Below are 23,171 nucleotides of genomic sequence, written 5' to 3'. Positions count from 1 at the left end.
TGTATATATGCATCAATGTAGATAAGACAAATGCTTGTTTATATTTCTTATAAGATAAATATTATTTCCCCTAATGTCAACGATGTGGTACATTTCCTTTCTGTTGTCTGATGGCTAGGTCAGAGGGTAATAAGGTCGAGTCAGAGTTGTCTAACCTTGGATAAGTGGAACTATTTATCTGGGACCCGTTCCACAAAGCGATCTTAGCGCTACGACTGTCGTAAGTGTGTGTTAAAGTATGGGCGTTACGATCGTCGTAGCGCTAAGATCGCTTTGTGGAACGGGGGCCTGGTCCCAAGGATTTTTAGACAATGTGGTTTGACTGTATATTGCACAAGATGACATAACTTGTTGTAAAGACTATATTGCACTCCCCTTGTCTCCCACTAGGGGCAACTAGAGTAGGTGTTATGGTCCAAAGGATTTTGATTCTGACTTCCCATGATATAAGTTGTAGCAAGATCATGAGGGGTCAATGGGGTTTTATGCATCCCACGTTAGGTTTTTTTGACGAGCCGAGGTGAGTGGTATAAAACATAACGAGGTATGCAAAAAAACCATCTACCCGGTGTGATACTGCTACAATGAATTTATCTTACCGACATGTTTTAATATGACACTGTAAAAGAATTCAAACAAATTCAAAATTGATATAAAACATCTGTTCTATTGAGCTGAGCTTACTTATGTCACTTGACTTCCATTGACGTGGAAAAAGCGTGCGCCTTTTTGCTTAGAAGCCGGGTATTAGGGATTTATTCTGCTTCCAGAAATCCACGTGCAGTCTGATTTGCTCATGGCGGGGTATAAGAGATTTATTCCCCTGCTGATAAATTTATTCCCCTCCAAGGTGGGTTACACAGTATTTTATCAAGATCACATGGACCAATCAGATCTCATCATTCTGACATGGAGGTACGATAAAGTGCTTTGTGGAATTGCATCAGGATTTGTCTGTGAAGATGTGATCCTTCTACTCAATGACTACAAGAAGAACAGGCGACTTTCTTACAATTCATATTAACCCTGTCTTTAGCCTTGGTATCTCCAATCTCCTTCAGCAGTGACTGCAGCTGTAGTTTGGGCAGCTTGTGACTTGAGCCGGTGGAAGGAGCCATCACCTCCTCCTCCACATCTTCTACTGACCGCTGGAGTCTCTCCATGATGTCCGAGGCGATGTCCAAAACAATGTCATCACTGCTCTTCTGAGTTCTACAACAGTCAACACCACTTAGACAGAGGTCATCCTCGAACATCCAGTGTATTGTCTCCTTTCTCTGGCGATAAATAACCTTGACCTTCTTTCTACAACAGCCTTGTTTAGGAAGTGACGTTACAATCCCCGTCTTGGTAAATTCACACAGACTTTTTCCAGCACTTGCAAGTTGGCTACTTTTAGGATTGTGTCACTCAAAATGCAGCTATGGTAGTGAAGAGGTTTAGGGTATTTATTACAACAGAAAATAGACAGTGAACACATTATAATCAACAATCTCACTAAAATTAGACCTTTTATTTAGATAAATACGATCCTTCTCCTCATCTATAACATTAGAAATGACGGGTAGATAAAATATTCACCACTTAATAATAGGACAGCCTTTATTATTTTCACTCAGAAGTGGCCGATTAACTTCATTTTCAAGATACAGAAATCAGCTATGCTGGGTTGAATGTTTTGCACTCTTGTAACAAGAATTTAGAAGCCTCAACACTGATTAGCTTATTAGCAAGTTCACCTGTTGCAATCTATGGAGATGTCTGCAGGTCTACACTACACACAGACCGGTATTGTATCCATGAAATATCCATATTGTATCCATACGGCGGTCTGTAAGTAATCGAGTCTAAACCAGACAATCCAGTGATTGACAACATGAGCATCGATCCATGCAATTGGGATCAAGGACATGCATCAACCAAGTCAGCAAGTCTGACCACCCTATCCCGTTAGTCGCCTCTTACAACAAGCATAGTCACCTTTTACGGCAAGCATGGGTTGCTGAAGACCTATTCTACTCCAGATCCTCAAGGGCCAATTCAAAGATGTATGAGTCAGACAAACAAAATTCAACTTTTTTTCCTTTATTTTTTTATCATGGTTTTTTGGCTCCTGTCAGTGAAAACTACACCCCCCCCAAAAAAAAATAACAAGAAAGAAGTGAGCAAAGCTCACATACCCCTGTTATCCCCGTTGGTCAACAACAAATAGTAAATAGTTTGTTGATTAATGAAATATACCTGTTACTTTAAGTCAGAGAACTGCCCTTTCCTTTGTAACCCCATGAGGATGCATTATGTTTGAAATGAACACATGTTTTTGCAAATATATTTCAATCTAGTGTGGGATAATCAATGCTTAGCACAACAAACATTCTTGGCGTTTCTTAATGTGTCCATGAGAACGGCTAAAATTAAAACATTCAGAATCTTCAAACTAGCAAAAGGCACAAGTACTCATTGTGGTAAATGTGTGTAGCACATTTGGTGAAGCTAGGGTGCATGGTTAAAAAGATATGGGCCGTACAAAACACCCACCCTAAAAGTTTAAGTTTCTTAATGTTTCCGTGGAAACGGCAAAAATTAAAAAAACCAGAATCTTCAAACTAGCAAAAGGCACAAGTATTCATTGTGGTAAATGTGTGTAGCAAGTTTGGTGAAGCTAGGGTGCATGGTTAAAAAGTTGTGGGCCATACAAAAGCTCAGACGGAAGGACGAACGGACAGACGGAACTCTATATACCCCCGATATACTTCGTAAACGGGGAAATAATAATTGTGACCTAAGCAACCAGTTTGACAGTGCTGCTGAATCTCACCCTGTGAAGCCAGCGTATATCCTGGGTTGGACAGCAACTAGGGTGGACACAAGGTCCGTTGCCTGATGCTCTCGACATATCTTCTCAGCATTCTCCGTCATCCCGAACATCTCGCTGGAGTCATAGTCAGGGAAGTTCTCCACGAAGCTGTGCAACTCACTCACACTGCTGTTGTCTGGCACTGGGTGGTACACCTGTACACAATAGCTCTATGTTAAACAAACATACATCACTCACTTCACACAGTTTGATTTGTGACATAAACTTTCTGTTTATGAAAAAAAAGAAACTTTGTTTAAATATTTGATGGATGATTGAGTATATGTAATACTGTTACCATATACGACGTAATCAGCACCCCGCTCTATTAAGCGCCCATGGCGATATTTGCTAGTATATTGGCCAGTGAACAATCCCAATTAGCACCCCTTCCTATTGATCAATGTACACAAGACTTTTTTATTCGTGTAAAAAATGCACTCATGTGTTATATGCACCCTTAATTATGGGCATAATTCTGGAAATACATATCTGTTGTGTATAATACGCACAGACTTTTCTTTTGTATCATTTCAGGCTGTCAGCATAAACCACGAAATTCACGATCTTTCAACAAATTTTTCATCAAAATTTTATTCTAATAAGGGCCCCCTATTTCTAATTTTGAGAGCACCCTGGCGTTTATTACATCAAATATGGCATGTAACTATTTATATATGGGATGGAGCCATCACACACACTAAATCTATACTTCTAGACTAACAAAATCCAAACCTAATCATGTGCATTGCTGGCATCTGTTTAACAAGTACTGACCCCATTAGCTGAGTAGCTGTAGTCCTCCTTGAGTGCATCAACGCAGTAGAACTTCTTCAGCATGCTCAGCAGACAGCGGCGATCCCACTCATCTGTCACACGACCACCGAAAGTTACCTCCCCTGTAAGATACAGTAACGCCGCCCATGGAATGTCGTCAACTTCTTCCAACAGCATCTGCAGCTTCAGGATTGCCACCTGAAACAAGTCATATCATGATTCCTTCGACGACATATCTTTTGGGTTTAGAGCACTCAAAAAAATCTTAGGTCGTAGTACGTGAGTTAGTCAGTGAGTTGGGTTTAAAGTCACTTTTTACTGTATAGCACTGACTGTCAGCTTGATGTGGGAGGAAATTAAAGTATCATGGTATAACATTTATACTAAGTTATCCTATAATAATTAGATCCACATCAAGTGCTTTTATGAGTTATCATGGTGTAATATTTATACATAATTTCATATAATTATAGTTTAGCAAGTAATATTTATCATCAGGTAAAATGTATATATAAAATATCAGTAGTTTCAGTTATAGCTTTTTAGATAGATGCTAGCCTAAGGTAATGGGAGCGCATCTCCTAGACATACTATTCAATAAGACAAGAGTTACGTCTACATTGTTTAATAGATTTGAAGCTTTTAGAAAAATGCTAGCCTAAGGTATCAAGATCCCATCTCCCAGATATGTCTACATAGTCTTATAGATTACCTTGAACTATTTTATTTAAGTAAATCTGTCATCACCTATATTAGAATAACATTCAGCAATTCATTAAGGATTAGCCCCAACACAACCTCATCTATAGTGACACCATAATCTCTTTTCAAAGCATCCAGTAAATATGTCAACAAGATAAGTGCCAGTCCAACAGGATTAACAGGAGTAAGTATTCCTCTCTGTCTAGCCATTCATTTAGCATAGGAGACAACCAATCGTGTATCAACCAATCATATTCCTTTTTATTGTTCAAATTTTTGTTAGATACATACTGTAGCAACATGATAGGGCTTAGGCTTAGACCTTACTTCATACCAGATAATTAAACAACTACCACCCAAACTACTCCAAACTCTTCTGAAACTCTATAACCTCATATATCTAAACGGACAGGTCCCATCACCTTGGAAACAAGCCCTGGTCATACCAATCCCCAAACCCAATAAACCAGCTGACCAGGCTAATTCATACAGACCAATCTCCCTAACTTCTAACTTATGCAAAGTAATGGAATCAATGGCCAAAAACAGGTTACAACACTACTTAGAACAAAACAACATAATAAATCCAGACCAAAGCGGTTTCACTCCTGGACGCTCAACCTTAGATAACCTCGCCCGACTAGAGCAGGACATTAAAACAGGCCAACTTAACAAACAATATACTACAGGCATCTTTCTAGACTTCTCCAAAGCATTCGACATGGTTTGGCATAACGGGCTAATACAAAAACTACAAAAAATAGGACTTAAAGGTCAAATAATTAACTACATCCAAAGTTTCCTAACAAACCGCAAAATCACCGTGGGCATAGACCAAACGCTATCGGACCAATGTCCCCAAGAAAATGGCACTCCCCAGGGCAGCATCCTAAGCCCAACACTCTTCAATATTATGATGAACGATCTATTCGAGGGACTATCCCCCAAAGTAAACACATCAAAATTCGCGGATGATGGAGCCCTCTGGATCCGCACTAAAAGCATTAAAATGGCCCAAAACTTACTACAAAAATCTTTAAATAAAATACAAAAATGGGCTGACAAATGGGGCTTCTCCCTAAACTCAGAAAAAACCACAGGAATAGTATTTAAACACAAAAATATGCAACCCGCCACCCTAAACCTCCAACTAAACAACAAACCAATCAAATTCCAAAAACAAACCAAATTCTTAGGATTAATCTTCGATGAACATCTCACCTGGGATGCTCACATTAAAAACCTTGTAACCAGATGCAGCAAAGACCTCAACACGTTAAGATGCCTAACCGGCTCCAACTGGGGGGCCTCTAAAAACACCTTCCTCTCACGCTATATATCACTAATTAGATCCAAACTAGACTATGGCAGTGCCATTTACGACACCTTAAACAACTCTCTCATTAAAAAACTAGACTCAATCCAGTATCAGGCCCTAAAACTAATCACACGAACTCAACATGGCACCTCTTCCACCTCACTCCAGGCCTTAACAGGAGAAATGCCACTTAAACTACGTAGGGAACAACTTACCCTAAACTTCTGGGCCGCGTCACAATCAAACCCACTAATCGAAAACTTAATAAAACAAAATATTAGCCCTAGAAACCAAGCCCTAGCCCGGAAACATCCACTACTTACTCCAATTTCCAAAAGAATAACCAATTACCTAAACGAACACAAAATAAATAATCTTAAACAAAACAATAAATCATCCAATATCTTCACTCCAAAACTTAAAATACCAAAAAAAGACACAACACTAGCCGATACACTAAATAAACAGACCGATCCTAACATCGCTAAAACCACCACACTAGCATACATACATGAAAATTGGCCAATTTGGTTCACATATACACAGACGGATCCTCAGATCCGATCTCAAAACACACAGGTTTCGGAGTCCACATCGCACAACCAACCAAAGATACACAATCTTACCGACTCCCAAACAACCAATTCATATTCACGGCCAAACTAATGGGCATGGCCTCAGCACTACACAATCAGCAATCTAAAAAACACCAAAAAATCCTCATCCTAACCGACTCCCTCAGTGGACTACAAGCCCTCAAAAATAAAAACACTAAAAACCACCCCAAACTAATAAATCAAATACTCAATAGCTCAAACAACTTAACTAAGGTAGGTAAACAAATAGAGTTCATTTGGATCCCCGCCCACGTAGGAATCTTTGGAAATGAAAAGGCAGATAAAGCAGCAAAATTATCCCTTAAACTCCCAGAAATAAGCTTAAACTTACCCAGCTCAAAATCAGAAATCAAAAGTGTCACTAAACAAAAAGTCAACAAAAAATGGCAAAATATATACCAAAACTCAAATAGCCAAATCAGGAAAGTACTCAATAAGCCCCTAAATAAACCCAAAATACTACACCCATCCAAAAAAATCGACAGAATAATTACCAAACTACAAACAGGCCATACCAAACTAAATAATCACCGTAAAATAGCTAAACTACACACAACAGGAAACTGCCCACATTGCAAACAACAAGAAACACCAGAACACGTTCTCATTCACTGCACACACTACCAAACACACCGAACAACACTACAGACCACCCTAAATCTTAAAACCGGACTTACACTAGAATCAATCCTAAATCCACAAAATAAATTAGAAAAATTCAAAGCCTTAGGCATATACCTAATAAAAACAGGACTAATTAGCCGCATTTAAACCCCAAATAAAATATTAAAACCAAAACTACCTTATTTGATAACCACCCAACACACACAGCTCCCTTAGTTCATCCCCCACCCACTCTTGGCATTCTTTCCAAATCTCAAAATTTCAAAATTACTATATAAGCAACCCCTAAAGCCCCCCTCCTGGGTTGCACAAACTCACTTTTCCCCTTTTTGGAAACACATTAAAAGGCCTGACCGGGCCCGTGTGCGACATACGCTTGCAGTCGGAAAGCGCACGTTAAATCTCCAATATAAGTAAGTAAGTAAGTAATGATAGGGCAGAGAAGGTGTTTGACTCTCTTACCAAGCAGACCTCTCTCCCACAGCCCAGAGTGTTGTACCAACTCTCTGTGGCACCCTCAGTTATTTTTTAAGATATTGTAAATTGTTAATTGTTCTTGAAATAAATTTGTGATTAGTCTCCTGTGACTCCGGCTCTTTGCTGACTAATTCCCCAAGAAAACCAGCACGCCATTTGGAAGGTATTGTTCACCCAGAACAGTTCCATGATAAAAGCCCGAATTTATGTATGTCATAGACAATTACCATTTTGGTGAAAATGACAAATATGGGTATGCAAACCAAGCAGCATGATCAGGGTGAGTCTTAGATTCCATCCTGCAACTACAGCAATCTGACACACTTAAGGGACACAACTCTGCACAGCAACTTGTTGCGCCTTAGATGATCGGGCCATATGGGCCTCTCTTAGAATGCCGAACATTATTTATCTAGAGCTGCAAGTAGGTTTTTCTACATATTACCCATATTCCTTTTTTCTTTTCTTTTGAAATTTAGAAAAATAAGGGTTTCTCAGTCACAAGTCAAGGCGAATCCCATTATTAAAAGGGAGGGGTCCAAAATATCAAAATCCTCTCTCAGTCAATTTTACTGCCTACAACAAACTACATTTTCATTATCAAAAGGTGGGACGCGGTTGGGGGGGGTCCTCTGGACACCACCTGTGGATGCAACTATGCAAGTGGAGGCATCTGATCATCCAATCCATTGTTGGAATGGCGTTGCAACGAGCAGTTTAAAAAAATATGAAACAAGTGCAACAATTGGCGTAACGTTACCAGTTTGCAGGAAGCAATCACTGTACTGCCCAGTGATACTTACTGAATAACTTGCCCAATATCATCGCCCCTATGGGTAATATTAAATATCAAATGAACAAGCTACCCACCTCTAGATCAGAGTCATTGAACTCATAAGGAATGTTCCAGCCGAGAGTGCTGTATTTCTTCCTCTCATGGATCACACTGTTGAAGAGACACAGCCCAAACAGCAGCTTGTGCCAGGCGGGGTGGGCGGAGCCGTCCTCGTACAGCTGCTCCGTCACCACCCCAGTGCCACCACTGCCGAAGGACTTTAACATGTTGGCCTTCAAGCCTCGGGGGGACTCAATGGTCATCTGAACACAAAACAACACGAAACACTGATACATTATTGAACATGTTGTCACAGCACTGACACTAAAAAAAACATGTACTTTGTATTACAAGAACTTTAATTCCATCTGCATCTATTTCAGCTTGGAAGCTGAAGACGAGACTCTCAGAGATTACCCCCATTGATGTGTTTGTTTGTTTGTTTGTTTGTTGTTTAACACAGCACTATATGACTATACAGCTATATGACGTCAGTCTCTAAATAATTGAGACTGGACCAGACCATCCACTGATTGATATCATGAGCATCGACCCACGCTATTGGGATACGATGACATGTATCAACCAAGTCAGAGAGTCTGACCACCCGATCCCGTTAGCTGCCTCTTACAACAATCATACTCGCCTTTTACGGCAAGCATGGGTTGCTGAAGACCTATTCTAAACTGGATTTTCAAGGGTCCCCAAAACAAGGCTCCTGGCATTCTGTCTCCCAAAAATTTCACATGAATGTCGAATTAAATATTCTTTCAATGAGTCTTAGTTTATTCTCGCAAATTTTGCACTGTATAACAACTAAAGAAAACCCGTTTGCATAAAAGCAAAGAATTCCTTGGTTTTGTCATTTAAAGAAATGATACAGGCAGCACTTCTTAAGTTCTTTTCATTCCACTATTTTATTCCTTCCAACCAATCTTGTTTTTAAGAGATCACTATTTTATTCAAACAATCTTTTTTCTTTGCTAACTGACCTACAGTTTGGTGAAAACAAGAGAGAAAAAGGTGATGTCCCCAAATGGCTGCTGCAACAAGAAACTTGTACAGTACCTTCATCCCAGTCTGCAGGATCGAGATGGGGAAAGTAGGGTCAGGCTTAGAACTGAGCCACAGCCGGAACTGAGGATCAATGTCATCATTCGGACGGTTAAACCTGAAATACACATATATACTTAAGTAATAAGAAGAGGAAGAAGAAGTCACAGAGGAGGAAGAAGTCATAGATGAAGAAGAAGTCATAGTAGAGGAAGAAGTCATAGAAGAAGAAGAAGTCACAGAAGAGGAAGAAGTCATAGAAGAGGAAAAAAGAAGTCATAGAAGAGGAAGAAGTCAAGTCACAGAATTGGAAGAAGTCACAGAAGAGGAAGAAGTCATAGAAGTGGAAGAAGTCACAGAAGAGGAAGAAGTCATAGAAGAGGAAAAAGTCATAGAAGTGGAAGAAGTCACAGAAGATGAAGAAGTCACAGAAGAGGAAAAAGTCACAGAAGAGGAAGAAGTCATAGAAGAGGAAAAAGTCATAGAAGAGGAAGAAGTCACAGAAATGGAAGAAGTCACAGAAGAGGAAGAAGTCATAGAAGAGGAAGAAGTCACGGAAGAGGGAGAAGTCACAGAAATGGAAGAAGTCACAGAAGAGGAAGTATTAGAAGAGGAAGGAGTAGAAGAAGACGTCTATACATATTACGCCATATCCAAAATATACCTCCCAGAATAAAGTATAAGCTCCTACCCATAGGAATAGAAACATGGCTGAGACTAAGGTTGTAATGATATAATATGTTCCTACATATCTCTATAAAAAGACAGATATATCCCATACAATATAATACATGAAAAGTCAACACATATCATGCTTTGACACATATTCCATCTTGAAAGGGAAGAAGCCCAACCAAAACATATTTCGAAGATTTGAGTTGTAATTAATTAAGAGGTGGCGGTGGCATGAGTATAGTTTAAATTAATTTGGATACTTTTTACATGTCACTCCTATATACATATATATTTTTTATTATGCCTCAAAGTGAGATTGACCAATCAGAGAGCAGAACTACTGACCTGATATGAGCCGTACACTTTCAATAAAAATCCAAGATGGTTGTTACTGACCTAATATGAGACCGTATACCGTCAGTAACAGCCATTGCATCTTAGATTTTCCAACACCCACCTCACATTTTTCACATGAAAATTTTGGTACAGAAATTCAATATTCAACACTGTTTTATATGCAAGGACATTTTAATTTCTTCTTAGATCATGTTCGTGACTTTATTGATAAAGATTTTAGTTAAAATTATCAACAAGGTTTGAAGAGTAGTCTCCCTTTGACTACGTTTTTAGTGTCAAGTTTTTTTTTGACATGACATGTGTGATATGGATACCACATAGTGTAAACTTTTCAGCATAATAAATTCGTTATGATTCTTTAGTTGCCTTATATGATTTAATATTATGAATACACAATGCCATTTAGAAAGTGGTCAAATGTAACTAATGTTATATTTCGGATAACACTTTCTTAGTAAAGTACAGATTCTAGTACTTTTTTGGGTTGAGTCCCGTCCGGGATTCGAACCCACACCTGCCAGGGTGAGGCACCAAATCGCCAGCACACAAAGTCAGCGATCTAACCCACTCAGCCACCGAGGCTTCCACAAAAATTGAAGTCCGACAACTGGTAGTCTAGATCACGTACTTTGAGTACCCCCCTGACAAGTGTAAATTGGCACGGCTCCCATGGCCGAAAGCTATGAATACACAATGCCATTTAGAAAGTGGTCAAATGTAACTAATGTTATCCCAAATATACTAATAGTTAGATGTAATATTAGTTTAGCAGAAAAATACTGCAATATTTTTCTGCTAACATAATATGGCACCGTAAATGGCAACTGAAGACACCAAAACTAACAGTATTAATACATGAGAACCATGCGACACTGAACATCTTATGCCCCCAAGCTGAGACAAGTACACACCTCTCCACTAAAGCCTGCAGTCTAGGCATCCAGGATGCTGCAAGGTGACAGTTCTGCAGGAACACCCATCTGCCCTTGAGGATCTGGGCCTTGGAGATCAGCTCCTCTGCCTTGGGCCCCTGACCTCGGCCCAGCGAGATCATGTCCAGGTGCAAGGTGCTCCCTCTCAGTTCCTTGGCGAACCTCAGCAGCTGGGAGGCAGGGTCGCATCCTGGTGACCATAGAGAGTTACATCCTCATCAGCATGATAGAATTCACACAGCAACATGTGCATGAAGGATTTGTTTGTTTGCTGTTTATCGTAGCATTTGGCAACATGCCTACGTGACAGTAGCCTGTCAATAATAGAGCCTACACCAGAAAACATAGTGACTGATATTATGAACATCGGATCTTGCTATCAGGATATGATGGCAGGCTTTCAACTAGGACTGGGATGGGTAACTCTGGTACTTGGGTCAGGTGGATCCTGAGTAGGACCCGGGTACCCACAGTACTACCCGGACCCGTGGTCACTAACATGATATATTGTTTAATGACAAAAACTCACTATAGCTCCGTGTTACACTACGCTAATGTTCCCATTATTTTCTGATGATGCACACATTCATTTTGATTTGTATATGTTTGAGTAAAGATAAATGGCTGCGGAAAAACAATTCCCAATCAGACATTTTGTACCCAGTCTTTGAAACCTACAGTGGGTATCTGGGTAGGGTTGGGTTTAAGGGAGTTTGGGTGAGTGAGTGAGTGAGTGAGTTGGGTTTAGCTCCGCTTTTAACAGTATTCCAGTTATATCGCGGTGTGTCAGCTTAATGTGGAAGGAAAGCCCGAAGTGATGCAGGTCTCAGACGTTTACCACTTCGGTAAAACCCACGAGCACGGGTATGGTGCTGACAAACCTAGAAACATAATCGGGGGGAACCGGGATTCGAACCCACAATCATAGGTTTCTGGCGTGCCCAAGGGACGCGACTCTGCACAGCGAATCGTGGCGCCTTAGACGACTGGGCCACCCGTGCCTCCCTAAGGGAGTTTGGTACCCAGCTGGTACATTTGGACTCGTCCCAGCCCTACTATCAACCAAGTCACAGAGTCTGACATACCTGATCATTGATTTCTGGGGACCTATTATAACCCAGTATCCAATGAAAGAAGGAAGTGACAATTGAATTTTGTATACCCAGGAACGGATCTTATATATACCAGGTATGTGATTTTGAAAATGTCTTAGGTTCTTGTTTCCTAAGAAATGTACCTCCAAACAGCATAGAAAAGATTTTCAATTTTTTTGTAAGTATGTCTTGACAACTCAAAATTCTGCCTCTCAATAGATAGATCGTGATGTATCTGAGACAGGCACATGATGGTTGTCCCCTTCCGATCCCTCTTGGGATCCACAGAATACCTGCACATGATGTGCCACACCTACCTGGAGACAGTATGAAAATCAGTGGAGTCTTGGCCGTAGAGTCTTCGTAGATTTCTTTCAGGTCAAAGGCTCCTGTGGAGAGGTATGTTGGACCAAGCTGAGATTGGATGAACTTGGCAGCAGCAGCAGTCAACGTGTCTGGTCGGACGACCTTGACCAAGATCAGTTTCTGGAAGCTTGTCAGATCCTCCCATGGGAACACAATACCTGGTCGGACCTCTTCCTTTGGAGCTGTCTTGTCCTTGTTTGTACCTAAGAGAAGCAAGGTAGTCACTGGTTATTCTCTAATGACAACACAACATGCATTGAAGTTGTTTCTGAATTCAGAATTATTTATGAAACTTCAGAAAAGAAACAATATATATGTGCCTGTAACTACAAAGAAGGGTCAGAAGACCTCAGTTCACAAAGTTCCCACAGTCAACAAAGGACAACACTGCACACTGCTGGAGAACAGTGACACACCATCAACCAATCCTCATTCCAGTCTCAATCTAGCTGCTCTCTGTTGACCCTAAACAATGAGTGAGTGAGTGTGCTTTTAAAACCGTTTTTAGCAATATTCCACCAATATCACAGCAGGGGACACCAGAAATGGGCTTCACACATTGTACGCATGTGGGGAGCCAAACCCGGGCCTTCCGCACTACACTTGAACGCTTTAACCACTAGGCCGCCCACCGACCCTGACCCTAAACAATGAGTGAGTGAGTGTGGTTTTAAAACCGTTTTTAGAAAAATTCCACCAATATCACAGCAGGGGAGACCAGATATGGGCTTCACACTTTGAACGCATGTGGGGAGCTAAACCCGGGCCTTCCAGGTAACAACTGAACGCTTTAACCACTAGGCCACCCCACCGCCCCTGACCCTTAATAATGAGTGACTGAGTATGGTTTTAAAACTGTTTTTAGCAATATTCCACCAATATCACAGCAGGGGACACCAGAAATGGGCTTCACACATTGAACGCTTGTGGGGAGCTAAACCCGGGCCTTCCACGTAACAAGTGAACATTTTAACCACTAGGCCGCCCCACCACCCCTGACCCTTAACAATGAGTGAGTAAATGTTTAACAATCCACGCCGTCAGGGTACGATGAGACACAAGTCACAGAGCCCAACTACCTGATCCATATTTAATCAGCTCTTATAACAAACATGGGACACTGGGACCAATTCTGCCCCGGAACCCCCAGGGACTGAACACAATGACCATAATTTGTTTGAAACCAGGTTTCAAAAATCAAACTTTAGCATCTGTGTAAGTACTCCTACCTTCCTCCTCCTTGAAGGGAAGACTCATGAGACTGTACGGATCCTCGGCCTTCATGAAGCTGTTCCACTGCTGGGCGTGTGACATGATGCTCCGGCACAGGCTGGCAAAGGCAGGGATTGTTGCATCCAGATGCTGGCACTGTCTCCATGTTGTGTCTGCCGCCCAGCTCGGCAACTTCTTGTGTTTGTCCGAATTGGGATCTCCTGCCTGAGCCTCAGACTCCAACCTCTCCATTGGAGATAGACCTGAGACAAAGAAACAGAGATAGAAATGACAGAGTTTGGTCTAATGCCCATTTTGAAACATACTTGTATTACAGCATGTCAGCTTAATGAGAGTGGAAGGTCCAAAGTGATGCAAGGTGGAAAACCTTCACCATCTTGGTAACACCCATCATGCCGACAAACCAAGGATCATAATCATGGCAAATCTATAGTTCTTCTTGCCAATCTGGCAGCAAATTTCCATTTTCAAGATAAACATTTGATTAATAATTGGAATTTATCAGTCCATGAATTCCAAACCTTCTGACCAAAGATGAAGGTCAAGGTCAAGGTCAAATCTACCCAAAGCAAAACATGAACCCATGACTGCTTGTTTGTGGTTGAGACACACAAACAGACCTCATAGCATTAGCAGTATAGTAAATCACATTTATAACGAACACGCTTATAACGAACTGGTGGATATAAGAAACTGTATTTTAGGTACCTGTCATTTGCTGTATATAAGCTGTATATATGTTTATAACCAATTACGGTAATAACAAACTAAAATTAGTGGTCCCTTTGAGTTCGTCATGACCATAGTTTACTGTAAATGCATTCTTACCATCCTTCTCAGCAAGTGTCTTGTCATCCAGCATACTGGCCATGATGTTGCCCTGGAGGAACACCTGCCACTCCAGCTCGTTTATCTTGTCCAGATGACTGACACTGTCCTCATACCGGGAGTTAGCTCGCATCACACTACTAGCCAGCATGAAGGAGAAGGTGAGTTGGTGATGTCCGAACAAGCCCACCGACACCACGCGGTAGATGCTGGAAGTCAGACGGTCGATCATGCTCAGAAGGTGCTTCATCAGCTGTTCCGGGTTGTCCATGGAAGAGAGGACATCGCTGGCTGGCTGCGGACTCGGTTGACGATGGCTGCGTGAGCTGGTTGGTCTGATGACGCCGCTGTAGTAGTGGGAGGAGGTGGTGGAGGTGGACGACTGGTCAGCGTTGCTGGTGATGCAGGCGGTGAACATGTCCTGGAACCAGTCTAGAGAGAACTGGTACATCACGTCGATGGTGGCCAGCTCGGCCAAGACAAAGTACAACACGGCTCCTCTCGTTGCAACCTGACATTAGACATGAAAACAATACTGATAGTCTTCATGTCATCACAAATAACATATCATCTCTATACAGAAGTCATACATTTAGGGTCATTCATAATATAATCTCAATCTAACACCAAAGGGTAAGAACGTCCGCTTGGAGAGTGAAAGGTCCGGAGTTCGATCCCAAGCTGCATCATACCAAAAGACGTTAAAAGATGGTACTTGTTGTTACCCTGTCTGGCGCTTGGCATTAAGGGGCTAAAACAAGGACTGGTCAGCTCGGAGTCAGTATACTGTGTCTGAGTGGGGTATGGTATTTCAGTGGGCTAGCACTATAAATCGGCATCAGTCTGGACTAGTACAAGCAGCCACACACACACCTGTGTATGCACGTAGCTATATAAGTGCAATAATCTTAGACGCGACATTAACCTCATTTCACCTCACCTCAAAGGGTAAGAAGTTTAATCACAGATACCCATTATCCTAATTCCTGAGTATTAATTCCACTGGTTATCATAAACTATTATGAGTTAAAAACATACTGGGAGGTATCGCTTCCTGGCTTGGTTTAGTTTCTTCTCTGTCTCCACCGACTGTCCCACTCTTTCGTAGATCTCCTGAGACACTCCCTTGCTCTTCTGGAGCGTCTCCACCAGCACCTGGTCATCCAGGATATGACCTGCACAGACATCACATTACATTTATTCTGCCTGTTTTGCACACAAATCAGTAGGCAGTAAACAAATATGAAAAAAATTCAAGTAAGAAAGGTCTGTAATCTTGAGAAAAGGTCTGTAATTTTGAGAAGAGGCCTGTAATTTGGAGAAAAGGCATGTATTTTTAGAAAAGGTCAGTAATCTTGAGAAAAGGTCTGTAATTTCGAGAAAAGGCATGTATTTTGAGAAAAGGTCTGCAATCTTGAGAAAAGGCCTGTAATTTTAAGAAAATGCCTGTATTTTGAGAAAAGGCCTGTAATGTTGAGAAAAGGTCTGCAATCTTGATAAAAGGCCTGTAATTTTAAGAAAAGGTCTGTAATTTTGAGAAAAGGTCTGTAATCTTGAGAAAAGGCCAGTAATTTTGAGACAAGGCCTGTATTTTGAGAAAAGGCCTGTATTTTGAGAAAAGACCTGTATTTTGAGAAAAGGCCTGTATTTTGAGAAAAGGCCAGTAATTTTGAGAAAAGGCCTGTATTTTGAGAAAAGGTCTGTAATTTTGAGAAAAGGCCAGTAATTTTCAGAAAAGGCCTGTATTCTGAGAAAAGGCCAGTAATTTTGAGAAAAGGCCCGTATTTTGAGAAAAGGCCTCAAAGTGTAGTAAACACCTTCAAAGCTTGAGAACCACCCAAGAAATGCTACAATTCACTTACCATCAGATTTCTGCAGGAGTCCTAGAGACTTGTTTTCCAGGTCGAGCAGCGACTGCTTGTCATTACTGATACTCTCCAGCAGCCCGGTCCGCTGACTCTCCAGCTGAGGGCGCTCCTGTACGGGGGGGGATATTATAGTGATGAGTATTGGCCTAACTTACGTATGGCACTTTAATGCACTAATGATCGATGTACTGTGCAACGTATCACAATATATTGCATGTGTTCTTTCATCAGTAATTTGTTATGAACCTGAATAAAAAATCTGCCATTTTGTTGGATGAAGATATGATACTCATTATATTTCATTATACAACTGTAAACATTGCCAACAAGATGAAAACAGGGTTTGGAAAAACTCAATATCGGTGTAAAGTCTGAAAGTATATCCCACCACCCCACCCCCCTTCAAAGTATACCTGGGTAGATTCTGGGGCCTTCCAGAATCTACTCCGAGGTCGATTCTTGGAGCTCACAGAATCTACCCACCTTTCCCAGAATCAACCCCTGGGGGTATAATCTGGGAGTTCCCAGAATCTACCCAGGTATACTCTGAAAGGGGGTAGATTTTGGCAGCTTACACGGGTACACCAGTATTTTCCAAATGTATAGTGATACATGTTCATTAGTCCTTCAAATCATTGTATACAGGCATACCGGTAATGCTGCGTACCTCTAGTAGAGTCAAAGGAATGTCTACAAAGCCTCTCTAATCTAATTCAGCGCTAATGGAACTGGGGAACTCTGAATGCCAACCCTGGGTTTGTCTGGCAGCAGGAGACTCATCTAGCGAGGTGTGTACCTGTTTGACCACTGCAGACAGGAGCTGTTCCTGCAGACCATCGAAGGTGACGGTGAAGTTGATGATGTTCACCTGGATGAAGACGGCGGGCAGGTAGTGGGGGTTGGCCATGGAGGAGGCCAAGTACAGTCTACAAAGACAACGAGAGGAACCAGTTCACCTTAGTTCAAATAGTTTTACTTAAAATATGACCTTTTCAATGCTACAATGAGTCAAGAGTCTATCGGTATTTGACTGGCATCAGTTCACCTTCTTTAGCTTTACCTTATACAACCGCATCACCATCTTCCCGAGGCAAGTGAGTTAACTGACCCTTGCTGAACTAGGCTGGTATTATGGAGTTAAATTTTGGTTGGACTAACGAGTCTATGCATAGTCCAATCAAAATCGCCCACTGGAATCGAAATCCAGTTCGTTAACTGTCATTCAGATTTCGGTCGATTGCAGGATTTGCAAAAGCATGTACACTGCCAACTCGTTGTCAGCAAATATTTTCCAATTTTTTTCATGTTTTTAATCAAGGTGCTCACGTGATTTGATGAATTTCGCGAGGTAAGACACCTATTTTACACTGTTGATCAGTTCACCTTCTATACCTTTACTTTATACAACCTTATCAATATCAAAGCCAATCCAGATATGACGATTCCCAGTGAAAACATCCAGTTTAATTAACAACATGGGTATGCAGTAAAGTCATTCCATTCTATTACGATAAATACCCTCACCCATCTGCCACAATAGCTTTGTTTCGGGAGTGACCTCATGATATGTAATGTTTTCATCAATAACTAAGCAAAGAATTTCACTGTGTTTGAAATCAAACCAATTAAAATCACTCTTTTGAAAGTGAGCTCAGTAAGACCTACATTTCAAAATGGCTGCCGAGACCAAGCAAGCCCTTGATCTATTTACAGTGACAGACTTTACATCTAATACAAAGCTAGGATGATGAAAGGCTCCAGGGAATTTATCCCAGTAGAACAGAGTACAATACAATGGATAGTCGAAGTCTCTTCAGTGAAACCTCGTTAAACTGGAAAGTAGTATTTCAAGCGCCATTTTGTAAACAGTAATCAGCCACACAATGGTTCTACGTTAACAGGTAAGCAACACAGCCACATATATCTCTACCTTACCTGAAGTTCTGATTGTACTCGATCTCTGTGTCGCCCAGTTTGATAATGAGATGGCCTCCTCGTCGTAATGTCTCCTGCAGCAGGATGGGGCGTAGAGCTGGGTCCAATTCCTCCCCTACATCCTGAACACAATTTGGAAAAAAAGGACTTTAAATCTGACATCTTTTGGTTTAGGAGTTTTGCTCCAGAAACGGGCACCCCCTCATTGTCAGTAAAGTCCAACTTGTCGTCATGAATAAAAAAAAATATATAAAAAAATACAAATCCAAAATCTTCAAAAGGCACCAATTCACCACTAGACTGATCTGTATAGCAAGTTTCAACAAGAAATATTCGAAGGTTTAGGAGTTATGCTCCGGGAACGGAAAATGGATGTTATATATTTTAGCTTGTCTACACCCTGAATGTACCCGGTATGTAACTTGAGTGTACCATGAATGTGCCCTGAATGTACCCTGAATCTAACTTGAATGTATGTACCATGAGAGATGAAAGTATGGGTATTTACCCTGTATGTACTATGAAAGTAGGACTATTAACCCTGTACATACCATGAGTGAGTGAGTGAGTGAGTATGGTTTTACACCGCTTTTAGCAATATTCCAGCAATATCACGGCGGGGGACACCAGAAATGAGCTTCACACATTGTACCCATGTCGGGAATCGAACCCAGGTCTTCGGCGTGACGAGCGAACGCTTTAACCACTAGGCTACCCGACCGCCTGTACATACCATGAATGTACTGCTATTAACCCTGTGTGTACCATGAATGTACGGCTATTAAACCTGTATGTACCATGAATGTACAGCTATTAAACCTGTATGTACCATGAATGTACCGCTATTAAACCTGTATGTACCATGAATGTACAGCTATTAAACCTGTATGTACCATGAATATACCGCTATTAAACCTGTATGTACCATGAATGTACAGCTATTAAACCTGTATGTACCATGAATATACCGCTATTAAACCTGTATGTACCATGAATATACCGCTATTAAACCTGTATGTACCATGAATGTACGGCTATTAAACCTGTATGTACCATGAATATACCGCTATTAAACCTGTATGTACCATGAATGTACAGCTATTAAACCTGTATGTACCATGAATATACGGCTATTAACCCTGTTTGTACCATGAATGTACGGCTATTAACCCTGTACGTACCATGAATGTATGGCTATTAAACCTGTATGTACCATGAATGTACAGCTATTAAACCTGTATGTACCATGAATATACCGCTATTAAACCTGTATGTACCATGAATGTACGGCTATTAACCCTGTATGTACCATGAATATACCGCTATTAAACCTGTATGTACCATGAATGTACGGCTATTAACCCTGTATGTACCATGAATATACCGCTGTTAAACCTGTATGTACCATGAATGTACCGCTATTAAACCCGTATGTACCATGAATATACCTCTATTAAACCTGTATGTACCATGAATGTACGGCTATTAAACCTGTATGTACCATGAATGTATGGCTATTAAACCTGTATGTCCCATGAATGTACGGCTATTAAACCTGTATGTACCATGAATATACGGCTATTAACCCTGTTTGTACCATGAATGTACGGCTATTAACCCTGTACGTACCATGAAAGTATGGGCATTAACCCTGTATGTACCCTGAAAGTGCCCCATGTGTACCCTGCTACAGAAGTAAATCAACCAGTGAGGCTACTGGGCATTACCCTGATGAGGACGGGGTCTCCCACTCGGAGCGCTGTCTCCATGGTCCGCATCAGGTTGTGATCCGTCGCCGTCATCGCCTTCAGTCGCACACCCTCCATCTCTCGAACCCAGCTGCAGACACAAAGGTGATCATCACAACCCTAATACAAACATGTATGCATAATTTCTGGAGAAGTGCTTCCCTGATCCAAAAATTATGTTTTGTTTAATACCTTCCCACAATGTGTTTTCCAGAGCCCCTGGGGAGATCCTAAATTAGTGACTAAGTGTGTATGGTTTTACATGTACATCACTTTAGCAATATTCAAACAACATCAGGGCAAGGACAAATAAATTGACCTCCTCACATTGTACATATATGTTATTGAGACGCATCAATTTCACGATTTACAGTATATACACAAAGTGCCTTCATTGTGCCCATGTTTAAACCACCAAGTCACATTTAAAGAAATTCTTTTCAAGATAAAACATCATAGATTGTAACTAGTGCACATGATCACAACTGCTATACAATCAAGTCTCATTATCTGACAATCGTTGATACGACTTTATCCAACCGATTAAATTAGTGCTGTTCAGACCCATTAGTCCGACAACCTCACACTCTGACCCCGACACACCTAATTTACAATGAATTACCAACAATCAGTCTTGTTAATCCGACACAGTGATCAGAGTACTCCATGGTCATCTGCCTACGAGTACAGAGCCCGTGTTTTAACGCAAGACACTGGGTATTACACTGTCTGCATAGATAAGCTTGCTTAACAATTAATGTTTTAAATAAACAAAACAAGATTAATCACATTGTTAGATTACCAATCTCATTAAATCAGATACAAGTTCTCACTACCGTTGAGGACATGTTTGTATTGTTATCTATCATGTAGTTGTCCGATTTTCGATCACGAACGTTGATACTACTTAATTTCGTTTATCTGACATACTCGTAAATCTAACACAATCATATGCAACCAACCATGTCGAATTAACGGGACTTGACTCTATATTGCATTTGATGCCATCATTCCACTCACTTGACTGCCTGACCCTGAGGGTCAATGAGCAGTGGCCATTTCCTGGCTTTCTTCACAAACACGGCATTCTCCGTTGAGTGGGTATCTCTAGGCAGACCTCCGTTGTGCCATTTCAAAACCTGCAGTCGTACAATTACAATATACTCATATACCATCAGCAATTACGTTCGCTAAATCTGAAGAAAATTAACATCAATATTGGTATGTGACTAGTTTTCCTTTGAAAGATGCTCCTCTGTAGTTTACATGTATATAACAAGGTACCCACAGTTGAGGTGCGCAACCAACTTTTTGCATCCATACGCCAACAAAATGATATCAAAATACCAGAATATAAAGTTATGTAGTTTTTTACCTCGATCCCCAAAGACTACCACAGTAGTTTGTCATGAAAATTTTACAATAAAATATCTGTCGAGTTTTATCAAGACCCTCCCCAAAAATGTATATGTTTGTCTCTCAAACTTTTCCATAGGTCTGTGATTCTAGGCACCGTTCACTGATTCTCTCAGCAAAACCCCAACCTACAATAAATGACATCCCTTAATGCTAGAAACTTGAGAAGGGTTCTGAACAATATAACAAGACATTTCAGATATATTTATCTCACCATATTGGCATCCACCATGATCTTGACGAGATCGAACTCCTGTGAGATTGGGATATCTCGGTCGCCACACATGTTTAACCAGACTGCGGTGAGATCTCGGCGGTAGCGGGCGGTGAAGGCGCCAAGGTAGGCAACTCCTGCAGCTGCCAACAGTGTGTCCCCCACCAGCCCCTGCAGCTTGAAGTCCAGGACTTCCACAGAGTCGGCCCACCTCACCTGGATCAGGAGAAGGGAAATAGTACAACGTGCAGAGGAACAGAATTAGTTCAACTCAGTTCAGAGTGAGTGAGTGAGTGAGTGAGTGAGTGAGTGAGTGAGTGAGTGAGTTAGGTTTTAATACCGCTTTGAACAGTATTCAAGTCATATCACAGCATGTCAGTTTAATGTGTGAAGAATTCTGTGCAACCCTGAAGATGCCTGACCAATCCTCTGATGGTGTGAGGAATCAAGACGGATGACAAGTCAGGCGAAGGAAAGGGGTCATTATTGCCATAAATCTCCTTCCCTCCAAGCTTACTGTTTCCTTTACTGCTTAACAAAGCAATATTCAGCCCATGGGACCGACATCAGGTTACTGTTTCCTCTACTGCATAACAAAGCAATATTCAGCCCAAGGGACCGACATCAGGTTACTGTTTCCTCTACTGCATAACAAAGCAATATTCAGCCCAAGGGACTGACATCAGGTTACTGTTTCCTTTACTGCATAACAAAGCAATATTCAGCCCATGGGACTGACATCAGGTTACTGTTTCCTTTACTGCATAACAAAGCAATATTCAGCCCATGGGACTGACATCAGGTTACTGTTTCCTCTACTGCATAACAAAGCAATATTTAGCCCATGGGACTGACATCAGGTTACTGTTTCCTCTACTGCATAACAAAGCAATATTTAGCCCATGGGACTGACATCAGGTTACTGTTTCCTCTACTGCATAACAAAGCAATATTTAGCCCATGGGACTGACATCAGGTTACTGTTTCCTCTACTGCATAACAAAGCAATATTTAGCCCATGGGACTGACATCAGGTTACTGTTTCCTCTACTGCATAACAAAGCAATATTTAGCCCATGGGACTGACATCAGGTTACTGTTTCCTCTACTGCATAACAAAGCAATATTTAGCCCATGGGACTGACATCAGGTTACTGTTTCCTCTACTGCATAACAAAGCAATATTTAGCCCATGGGACTGACATCAGGTTACTGTTTCCTCTACTGCATAACAAAGCAATATTT

At 41.1% G+C, this 23,171-nt stretch overlaps 1 protein-coding gene across 1 annotated transcript in view; it reads right to left on the bottom strand.

Moving 5' to 3' along the window:
* LOC139443113 (dynein axonemal heavy chain 6-like) overlaps positions 1-23,171 on the bottom strand; it is a 143,365-nt gene that overhangs the window by 6,239 nt on the left and 113,955 nt on the right. The window contains exons 66-81 of the mRNA XM_071224057.1: positions 21,927-22,142; positions 21,317-21,435; positions 20,276-20,387; positions 18,549-18,670; positions 17,410-17,539; positions 16,608-16,722; positions 15,784-15,920; positions 14,746-15,256; positions 13,914-14,159; positions 12,636-12,887; positions 11,204-11,414; positions 9,276-9,378; positions 8,243-8,470; positions 3,635-3,832; positions 2,819-3,012; positions 1,013-1,212 (exon numbers count right to left, since the gene is read on the bottom strand). Of these exons, the coding sequence (XP_071080158.1) occupies positions 1,013-1,212; positions 2,819-3,012; positions 3,635-3,832; positions 8,243-8,470; positions 9,276-9,378; positions 11,204-11,414; positions 12,636-12,887; positions 13,914-14,159; positions 14,746-15,256; positions 15,784-15,920; positions 16,608-16,722; positions 17,410-17,539; positions 18,549-18,670; positions 20,276-20,387; positions 21,317-21,435; positions 21,927-22,142 (3,094 nt within the window). The remainder of the gene's footprint in view (positions 1-1,012; positions 1,213-2,818; positions 3,013-3,634; positions 3,833-8,242; positions 8,471-9,275; positions 9,379-11,203; positions 11,415-12,635; positions 12,888-13,913; positions 14,160-14,745; positions 15,257-15,783; positions 15,921-16,607; positions 16,723-17,409; positions 17,540-18,548; positions 18,671-20,275; positions 20,388-21,316; positions 21,436-21,926; positions 22,143-23,171) is intronic.

Source organism: Haliotis cracherodii, unplaced genomic scaffold (genome assembly GCF_022045235.1).
Source record: "Haliotis cracherodii isolate W230 unplaced genomic scaffold, xgHalCrac1.p SCAF_5, whole genome shotgun sequence".
Classification (NCBI taxonomy): Eukaryota; Metazoa; Mollusca; class Gastropoda; order Lepetellida; family Haliotidae; genus Haliotis; species Haliotis cracherodii.
Note: the sequence above shows the minus strand (reverse complement) of the source record. Positions and strands in the feature narration are given on the sequence as shown.